Here is a 10,383-nt window from a genome sequence, read left to right on the forward strand (position 1 = left end):
TTACAAAATAATGCTCGTCAAATCACATAACTTCATTTGGAAAAAAGAAAAAGAAAAAAATCACATAACTCCACATTATTCTCAGCCATTCTTCTAAGGGTTGGTTTGGAATTGCTTAATTTTTTTTAAAAGTAGCTTCTTGAATAAGTTGGGAGTTAAAATTGTGTTTGATAAAAGAATTATTTTTTTTCAAAATTATGAATCTAAAACAACAAAAAAAAGAAGCAACTAATAGCTATGCTTTCTAAAAAAATGCTTCTTTCATAAGAGACGGGTGAACAATAATTTTTAATAAAACTTTCATGTTAACAATACTACGCGGTTTTCTTTTCTTTTGCTAAAAACAATTTTAGCACTATATAGGTAACCAAACATTACACCACAGCTGTTTACTTCTGCTAAATGAAGTACACCCGTCTCTGATTGGTGGATTATTGACGGTAATTGGTGAAGTTGGGCCTACATTTGTTAAAAAAAAAGGTATAAATCGAGAAAAGCAGAGTATGAGTCTGAGTGAGGCCACGGGACGAACACCATGCGTGCGTTGGTGAAAGTCGGCAGCAAACGCTTAAGCTCTGCGCTGAGCAGCCTCAGCTCGCCGTATATCCGCCGCTTCTGCAGCAGCCTTATCTCCGGCTCCGTTCATCCCAGTGCAAACGTTCACCCCAATGCCGTTTTGGGTCAGGTACTCCACCTATCAATGCTCGACTAAATTAGCTTACTTTTAGTGGCGAAACTCATAGTGTCGTTGCGGTTTGGTGTTTCTGCGACAGGGTGTTTCAATTGGACCCTTTTGTACTGTTGGGTCGTCGGCGAAGGTTGGCAATGGCTGCCGATTATACCCCGGAAGCCATATTTTTGGAAATACAGATGTTGGGGAGCGTTGTGTTTTGATGACGTGAGTTTCGTGTATATAAATATGTACATGTGTATAGACATTGTTGATAACTTGATAAAGGTTTCGACTTTGATTTCAAGCTTTGAACTTTTCATTGGTGTGGTGCAAAATTTGTCAGGCAGTGGTGCCATTGTTGGTGATGATCTTCCAGGGCGTACCGTGCTCGGGTGTGATAATGTTATTGGACACCATGCCGTGGTTGGTGTCAAATGCCAAGATTTGAAGTACAAGGTCAGTTTCGATATGTTAACGAATTCACTACAATACTTTAACTTTTAAGACAAAGTTCACTAGTTTGTGTTTGTTTTGTGATTTAGTCAGGCGATGAATGTTTCCTTGATGTTGGGGACAACAACGATATCAGAGAGCATACTTCGATCCACCGATCTTCGAAGTCGAGTGATATAACAGTATGTGGATATGTTAATTAATTTCAAATTTGAGTTTCATGCTCTCATTGTTGTTATGTGATCAGGCTATTGGGAATAACAATCTTATCATGGGATCTTGTCATATTGCCCACGATTGCAAGATCGGAAACAACATCATTTTTGCAAATAATACATTGCTGGCAGGCCATGTTGTGGTGGAAGTAAGCCCTTACGCTCTCTTTGGATTATGAAATTTCAAATTTCAGGATATTGGCTGAGTTTTCATAGAAAGATATGTTCTTTTGCTCAATATACAGATTACATATGATACGTCATACGTTATATTTGTTGTAATCCACAGTGTTACATCGTGTCTTGCATTTCAAACTCCTCTTCTACATCAAATGTAACGTTAGTCTGTTTTGCAAATTTCAAGTAAGAATATATCTTGATATATACTTCTATTCTACTTGTAGTATCTGATATTTAGTTGCATTTCAAATGTAGGATTATGCTCACACTGCAGGGGCTGTCGTCGTTCATCAATTCTGCCATGTTGGCTCTTTCTCATTTATTGGTGGTGGTTCTGTGGTATGCCAGTCTAACTTTTTACCATCTTTTATGCAACGTGGAAACTTGAACAATTGCTTCAGAGTCTCATACTAGTGAATTGTGAGATTGGTGCCAGTACATGAATTTGGCTCAAAAATTTTCACCATTAAATCTTTGATTTAATATGTTCTTTTTCATATCCTTGAAGATCGTACAGGATGTTCCAAAGTACATGATGGTTGCAGGAGAAAGAGCTGTGCTTCGGGGTTTAAACCTTGAAGGTCTTCGGCGTAATGGATTCACAGCTGCAGAGGTTTTGATTAATCAATGTTTTGTCTTAATTTTTGACATTTTTCATTTCATTTTATTTAATTGCAAATCTAAAAGAGCTTTATACCTCTGGGCAAGGATCTAGATCAGAAGCCTGAGAACAGCTTACCAAAAGATATTCATGCCTGCTGATGAAAATTCCAAGGATTTTGAAGAACGTCTTTCTCACGTGGTATTACATTCAACCTCATATCTACCCTCTGACATCTAAGCTTTTAAATTGCTGGTCATGGAGCTAAATTCATTTTGCAGGAGCTGCATGCTGAATTGGCTCATATACCTGCAGTCCGTTCCATGGTGCAGTCTATCCGTGACTCTTTTGAAGGAAATCGACGTGGAATATGTAAATTCAGACATTGGAATGGCTCTTAAAAGCATGTAACAGGTCAGTTTCTTTGTTCTGTAAAGATATTATTCACATATTACAAACATCTGTGCTTCCTAGGCATCACTAGAGTTATGCCTATGAATTCTTGCAGTTAATTTGGTTTTCTGTTTCATCTTTTCGCAATGACCTAACTGCTAGTTTATTTACAACACAGCTGAGGATGTGCTCCGGTATGTAGTATGAAGAACTTGCCAGGCAGCTCGTGGCTGTGCCGAAGAAACAATGGAATACAGCAAGAAGTCGCAGATGCATAACAGAATGTAGAAGTATTAATCTTTTTCAACTAGTGAATTGTTTCAAGGAAATTACTTGTGCAATTTCTTTGAAGTTAGAAAAACAAACATTCCTTTGAATTTTCGTACAAGAAGGTTGACCTCAAATTCACAGAAAATGCTAGGAATTCATTTGATGCTTTAAAAATGTTTGTTTTTTTAATTATTCTTTGATTACCAGAATATATTATTAACTAAGGTATTCTTTGCTGCTTCAAAAATCAAATCAACATAAAATATGTTACAAGACAATCTTGGAGTTTTTCCTAGTTTTCAAAGTTCGTTGTTTTCCTTGTTGAAAATGGAAGCAATTAAAGTCCATCAAAAGGCATATTGAATTTGATTTAAAATTTTGTTCTTATTGTGATACCTTTGACTAAATAATTGTTGAATACTGTTCTTCATTTCCTTTTCTTTGGGGATGTATATATCCACTGTTCAATATTAACAAAATCTTATATATATGAAACTATTATTAGTACTGTAAAATAGTTATTATGCAATCAAAATCTGTAAAAACGCGAAAAATTATATAAGAAAGAGACCAAAATATCATTTTTTAAGTGGCCATATAGTGACAAATGGTCATTTGTGCTTTTGCATAACTCACAACTTTGACCCCTAATGTTCAAAACCGACCAATGTCATCCTCCATATTTAATTTCGCGCCCCCGCCAATGTTGCATTCACCGTGACAGTTTTTCTGCTGTATGAACTTCAGCCATTCATTTGCAGTTTCTGATACTTAACAGTTAATCCACCAGGGCAGGATAAATTGTGATAACAAAAATAAACTGATGTTTTGCAATTGACCTCATTTTTTCAAAACGAGATATTTTGGTTTTAAGAATGATTTGAACTCTTTTTTAATTGCTGTCCAAATTACTTGATTGTCCAAGTTTCCTCATCTGCATGGTAAATATTCTCCCTCAACTTTGACTTTGAAGCAATGACTTGAAATATGTTTGGCCACCTCACTTTGTAGTTAGAACAAAAATAGTCTCGTTATGACTAGGTGACCAAAGAATGCATGAATATTCATCTTATTGAGGATGAAAAAACAGTGGTAATTTTAGCTTTTTAATTCCAATTTTTTATATCAAATTCAAGAGTAGATCACCATGAATTTGAAAAAAGTTGAGGTTCTACCATAAAACCAACTAAGAATATAGAGAGTAACCCAATTTCTTATAAGTACATGCAAGATCCCTTCTTTCACCGATGTGGAATTAATACTCTCAACATACCCTCACGAATGACGAATTTTCAAGTCTAATACGTAGACAACACAAATCGAATGACGTGTGTGGCCGTTGGAGTTCACACTTGGAACAATCTGCTCTGATACTACAGAAAAAATTAAAATTTCACCATAAAACCAATTGGGCCATAGTTTGAGAAAAACATCTTCTTCCTGGAGTCAAATTTTATTTTGTTGCAGCAACAAATAAATAAAATTAAGTCGGAAATAAACAATAATCTTATTCAACACTGTTTCAAATCATTCCCCCCTTCATAAAATTAATAAAACAGACAAAGTGACAATAATATCACTTCTTTTGTGGCTGCTGATATGAGATTGTTTACTTATTTTGATAGAAAAAAAAACAAAAAAAAAAAAAAGATGCCGATGAGTGCTTGTACATTGGATCTTCCTCTACTTAATCATTTGTAGTTGCAACTAATAATACTGGATTATGGCATGTGCTGTAATCTTTAGCAGTAATGGAAAATATAATGATTAAAATATTAAGATAAGGATATGAAAATGAGATTTAAAGGCATTATGCTCAGTTCCTAAATAAAGATTGAAGAGAGCAGTTGAGTTCTTGGGGATTGAATGTGACCCACCTTGAAGCCTCGTCCGTTCTTTTAACCTTCTCTTTTTCTTCCATATTTGAACCAATTCAAACGTTGTGCTCCTTTTCCATGTTATACGTATGGACACTCTCAATTCTCTTAGTCGCCTAGTGATCACGAATTTAAAATTATTCACCGTTGAATTTGATACCAAAGATTAAGATCAAACCACTAAACATACATCAATTTAATTAACCTCTACACTTAATATCAAATCCAATTGCAAATGACCATACATTTCTTGATCACATGTTGCCGAGGAACAATTTTTTTTTTTTTTTTTGGGGGGAACACGAGGATTTTATGCTTGTCAGTGGATGGAAGCTAGTGTTTTACAACCTTAATAATTTGTTAATAGACCCCAAAAGCAGATATAGTTAGCTTTTGTACTTCAGCAACTCAGGCTGATGGATACATTTGGATATATTTTATGCCCATTTAATTTTCATAAAGTTGATGCCTTTTGAGTTTGTGTGGAGGCCATTACGGAAAACAAGCAATGATTTTCAATCAATCTGCATCGGATTTTGTATAATTTAACAGGAACATGATTTAGCAAGTACACCAAAGTTTATAGTTAAAGTTGGAGAGAATTATATCTAGGAGGAATATATGCTTTAATATTCAATGTGTTCATCAACTTGGTGCTTGATAAATATTCCTTTTGAGTTGCATGTATAAAAGAAGTATTTTCAGTTGAAGCTGAGATCTCAAGCTCACCATTCTTGCAGCACCCAAACCACCTACCCTTTGATAAAGGGGGAGAAGTATAACAATGCAAGGGAATTTAATTGAGGGGGACACACATGTTCTGCATTTGTTTTGAGTAGTTATTAAAGTAGATGAGAGAAAGTGAGTGGCTTAATAACTGTTAATACTAGTGAGAAATATTTTACGAATCGTTGTATATAGATAAAAATGCCTCACATATAATTTGTTAATGTCTGGAGCAATAACAGTTGGGTTCCAAGAAAATTTCTCAAAAAAAATTTTAGGTTTTTTTTTTTTTAATTTTTTTTTATTACTATGAAAAGAGTTTTGAGGAGTTTATTTTGTGAAGAGCACCAATTAAAATCACTATTTAATAACATATTAATTTTGATAAAACAACATCACATTTCAATACATTGAAGTGTCAATCTATTTGGGTCCTATCCTATGGCATGCAAACAAAGTAGGGACAAATATGTGACACAACTTTTTTTATACTGTATTTGGCACACGTTTTTGTGGAACCTATTTCGTAATGTATTTCAACGATCCGAACTGTTTATTTTTTAGTTACTTCCTCAAATATCATGTCTACGAAAAATCATCTAATTCTGAAACCATATGACCGTGGATTAAGGGTTTAGGGTTCTAGCTTTGGATTTGTCTAATTTTTTGCAAGAATGATTTATGAATGATGTTCTAAAAGATAAACGGTTCAGATCGTAGCAATACATTATAAAGTAAACCCCACAAAAATATGTGTCAAAATGTACGTAGTGCAACAAATCCGTCCCGAAAATTTGAATTGACGTTGAGAGGCCTCATGATCACAGTTAATTGATCAAATAATTAGAAAAAGTAAGCTTCAAGATATCAACTCCTCGCGAATTACTACCTTATATATAAAATATAGATTAAAAGAATAAGAAAGTGACGTAATACTTAGTCAAAACAAGATTAGAAAACTCCCCCAATGACCATTATCCTCTAGTTTCATACGAGGGAAGATTCCTTTCTACAAAGAATGCCAAATGCATAAAAAAAATAGTTTGAATAAGTATTGGAACTTGGAAGTGTTTCATGGTTTTAGACATAGAAAGGACTAACCAATCTTCAGCTTGGCCTCCTCTCTAGATAAATTGGATTATATATTTTTCTCCAAGTAGCTTAATTAAAAATCTTAATAATAACCTTAAGACAAAAGCAGTTGGTACCTTAGCTAAATAATATTAATTAAATTGTATATATTAAATAATATCTTTGAGTCCCTATCTAGATTTTGAAGTGCTCTTGTAATATATAGTTTGCCAATATAGAAATTAGAATATATGTACCATTTCCTTAAATCAGAACTGGGGATTCTAATATATGTATATTCTGAGTGACAATTATGGTACCTTAGCCAAAGTCGTTAGCCATGAACTATTAATTATATACACATATATACATATATACATATCTACATATATATATATATATATATTGTGTGTGTGTGTGTGTGTAAATAATCGTAAAAACAAGTGATATGATAGGTCAATGCAAACAGCGAAGTGTTCTTTATCTTAGATTCAAGGATAACGAGAGAGTTAGGTAAGACTTGATATAATTTAGGTAGATTTAGATTTGATCATCTAGATTTTTAGTGATTGGGTTGCTTTGAAGTTTGAAAACAAATCAAATCATTAATTTGTAGTTCAATCTGATATGAACATTTGGTCCAATAATCTGAATGGTTGAATGAAGAGGATATGACATTTTGGTTTCTTCTTCCCTGAAAATATTGGCATTAGTCTCTTAAGCGTAACATTTAAGCATATATATAGCTGTTGACTTATCACAAAGAACCTGTATATGAAGAAGTATTTCTCGTCTACCTACTTCCAAGATATTTCTTATATACCTACCTAATTCCAAGTATTGAGCATTGCATGACGGCTTTTTATTATCAAGGCATGTACACAATAACATATAAACAAATATTGCTCAAAATGAGTGATATATTTATCAGCTTAGCGTGATTGGGTGTTTCAAGTTTGACTATTTTTACCTTGATACAAAAGTAGGAAAATATTATATTATTGACTCTAAAAAAGCCATCCTACAATACTCTTCTAAAACGTATTTTCTCTCTTATGTCTTTGCATACTTGAAGTGTGAAATAATTTTTTTAAAGTGCTAATAACAGCTATACGCAGGATTTATCTACCTAATTATGATTATACACATACAATTGCTTTTATTAAAAATGAAAAAACGCTATAGGTCCCCTACAATATTAATATATTGTACTTAGAATATTCCTACAAACTCCAGAAGACAGAGTTCCTGTATAAGATGAGATTTAAATATATATATTCCTCTTATATATATATATGAAGTGAGAAGAAGAGCGAGGTAGTTATACAACTGGTTTTAACTTGTTCTGTTTAGAACCCAAGTTGGAAAATATCCAAACAATAAACAATGTCCATCCAATCATCTTCTCTTGGTGTGCATCCATTTTCATAAACCCCACACCACACCCCTCACCTCTATCATCATATATACCACCAAACGCCTTGCTCATTCGTCCTTTCTCTCTATATCTCTCTCTCTCTCTCTGTGAATTTAGTTGGAATTGTGGTGGTGTCAGCTTAATATATTTCGAGAATTAAGTTGCAAGAAGCACTTAATACAGAAGCGCTTAATATTATTGCCTGGCTGAAGATGGGCAGAAAGTGTTCACATTGTGGAAACGTAGGCCACAACTCTAGGACCTGCACAAATTTCAGAGGCACTCCTAGTAGCACTAGTTTTGTTGGATTTAGGCTCTTCGGTGTCCAACTTCACCATGATCACCATCATATCGTGATGTCTTCTTCTATCATGAACAGTAATTCTGCTAATCATCATGTTGCCATGTCCATGAAGAAAAGTTTCAGCACGGATTGCTTGCCGACAACGTCGTCAGCCTCTTCATCTTCCCCATCTAACTCTTCATTGTCTCCTTCAAGACTTTCCATGGATGAAAATATTTGTGCAGCAGATAAAGCCTCCATCGGCTATCTCTCCGACGGTCTCATATGCCGAGCCCAAGAAAGGAAGAAGGGTATAGTTCCAAATTAATCGTATTATTTATTATTGCTTTGTCAATTTTTGAAAAAAATAAAATATTCAATACCATGTGTGTTTTTACTTTAAAATTGTGTTCTTGAGCATGCATCATATTTACGATTCTTGTTTTCCAATCTGTTGTTTCAAGACGGAGGAGAACTTATCTGCAATTAAGATGTCGGTATGGTGGTATTTCAAGTTAATTGAGTCTTGTCATGTCCTTCATGACAATGCTTAATTTGCTTAGAATACCGCTATATATAGCACCTCCAGAGTAGTTTGTAGGGGTTTACTTTCGCATTTTCTGAAAATTATTCACCAATTTATTGTTTGCTTAGGGAAAGTGAATTTCATGCACCTTAATTACATACTCATTATTCATGTATGTTATTAGGAGTTCCATGGACGGAAGAGGAGCACCGGAAGTTCCTAATCGGACTCGAGAAGTTAGGAAAGGGTGACTGGAGAGGCATCTCTAGGAATTATGTGACCACAAGAACCCCAACCCAAGTTGCAAGTCATGCTCAGAAGTATTTTCTCAGGCAAGCAAGCCTCACCAAAAAGAAGCGACGTTCTAGCCTCTTCGATATGGTGCGTACTTAACTAATCATTTCAGTTGTTTCCGTTTTCATTTTTTATTTTCACTTATTTTTAAATTCCAAAAACTAAATATTGAAAACTGTTTCTGTGAGTTTTCAAATTTTGGTATATGATTTTGGTTTTCAATTTTCAAAAAAATTAAAACTGAAAACTGAAAAAATTGAAATGCTTATCAAAAGGGACGCACGTTAACTACTTATGAAATGGAATTGGACTTGAATTTTAATTTTAATTTTGTGTTAATCATGTTCATGACAGTTTGGGAGCAGCAACAATATAAATATGGCGACTTATGATCCAATTCCTACTCAACGTGACAACATTATTCATGGTGACATGGCCATTGATACCAGCACACTGCCTCCGCTTCAACGTAGCACTGCAGCAAAAAATCTAAAATCAGATCACAATCAAAAACCTCAAAGCGGCAGGACTACTACTCAGCAGCTGCCGGCTTGGATTTACGGGTTGATCGATTCCCAGATGAAATCGAGTTCATCTTCTAGTGAAGCGTCAGTGGTACCGGATCTAGAGCTCACGCTTGCCGCGCCAACTAGTCCTAATTTGGAACAAAAAAAGAGATCATCCCCAACCCCAGCAGGCCCCCTCCTTAATCTTGGAAGGATTAGTGTCACATAAAAAAAAAGTAAAATGAGGTGGACTGGCATGGGGATACTATATACAGAAATGATCGTGATTTTGACTTTAACCCAAGCAGCTCAAGAGGGATCTCAAGGAACAATAAAATTAATTATTATGTATTAATTATTAACTTTCTTTCCTTTTCCTTTCTTTTCCTTTTCTCTTGATGAATAAAACGAGGATGAATCCATGCATGCATGACAACATGTTTTATGGAAGTACTTAACTTGCTTTTATATATGAAACCCATATTGCGTCTGTATAACATCTCCCTATCGCTTGTTGGGTTTTCTCACTAGGTTTATTTTAAGCCACGGCCTCATTAAATATTGATCAGCAAATTAAAATAACAAATTAACGATGTTTTCTTTCTACCAGAGGTGATCAGTGATCTCATCTTCTAATTATTTACAAAGTTCGATTTCTTTATGCCAGTTTGCAGCTGGCTCATTTGTGAGATTTTATTGGTCCCGAATTTATTTATGAGATGTTATTGGTCTTGAATTTCTTTTCAGTATTTTAACGAAAGGTATAAATATTACTTGGAATCTAATAAAGTCTTTATCTTCTTTTTTTCCAAAACAAAACACAGAAGCAGATGCACAAACATAATCTGCACGGATGATTAGTGACAAAAATGTGTAGACAACTGGATCAACTGCTTAA

The 10,383-nt window shown here is 34.4% G+C and overlaps 2 protein-coding genes across 2 annotated transcripts; both read left to right on the plus strand.

Annotated features, from left to right (window-relative positions):
- The first annotated feature begins 503 nt into the window (after positions 1-503).
- LOC137717568 (probable acyl-[acyl-carrier-protein]--UDP-N-acetylglucosamine O-acyltransferase, mitochondrial) lies at positions 504-2,959 on the plus strand. Its single transcript, XM_068456978.1, has 10 exons — positions 504-685; positions 774-898; positions 1,021-1,129; positions 1,216-1,308; positions 1,374-1,490; positions 1,777-1,860; positions 2,030-2,134; positions 2,237-2,323; positions 2,404-2,536; positions 2,694-2,959. Exons 1-9 carry the CDS (start codon positions 536-538, stop codon positions 2,521-2,523), a joined length of 990 nt encoding a protein of 329 aa, XP_068313079.1. The 5' UTR covers positions 504-535; the 3' UTR covers positions 2,524-2,536; positions 2,694-2,959.
- Positions 2,960-7,938: 4,979 nt separating this feature from the next.
- LOC137709410 (transcription factor MYBS3-like) lies at positions 7,939-9,971 on the plus strand. The gene is made up of 3 exons (XM_068448506.1): positions 7,939-8,470; positions 8,870-9,066; positions 9,334-9,971. Exons 1-3 carry the CDS (start codon positions 8,089-8,091, stop codon positions 9,712-9,714), a joined length of 960 nt encoding a protein of 319 aa, XP_068304607.1. The 5' UTR covers positions 7,939-8,088; the 3' UTR covers positions 9,715-9,971.
- The last annotated feature ends 412 nt before the right edge of the window (positions 9,972-10,383 follow it).

This window comes from Pyrus communis, chromosome 1, assembly GCF_963583255.1.
Source record: "Pyrus communis chromosome 1, drPyrComm1.1, whole genome shotgun sequence".
Lineage (NCBI taxonomy): Eukaryota > Viridiplantae > Streptophyta > Magnoliopsida > Rosales > Rosaceae > Pyrus > Pyrus communis.

Excerpts from the sequence above, each read along its gene's own strand:
- LOC137717568 (XM_068456978.1), top strand. The coding sequence starts at position 536 with ATGCGTGCGTTGGTGAAAGTCGGCAGCAAACGCTTAAGCTCTGCGCTG. Across the intron at positions 1,861-2,029 it reads TTATTGGTGGTGGTTCTGTG|ATCGTACAGGATGTTCCAAA; the intron begins GTATGCCAGTCT and ends ATATCCTTGAAG. Across the intron at positions 2,324-2,403 it reads AAGAACGTCTTTCTCACGTG|GAGCTGCATGCTGAATTGGC; the intron begins GTATTACATTCA and ends TTCATTTTGCAG.
- LOC137709410 (XM_068448506.1), top strand. The coding sequence starts at position 8,089 with ATGGGCAGAAAGTGTTCACATTGTGGAAACGTAGGCCACAACTCTAGG. Across the intron at positions 8,471-8,869 it reads AGCCCAAGAAAGGAAGAAGG|GAGTTCCATGGACGGAAGAG; the intron begins GTATAGTTCCAA and ends GTATGTTATTAG. Across the intron at positions 9,067-9,333 it reads GTTCTAGCCTCTTCGATATG|TTTGGGAGCAGCAACAATAT; the intron begins GTGCGTACTTAA and ends TGTTCATGACAG.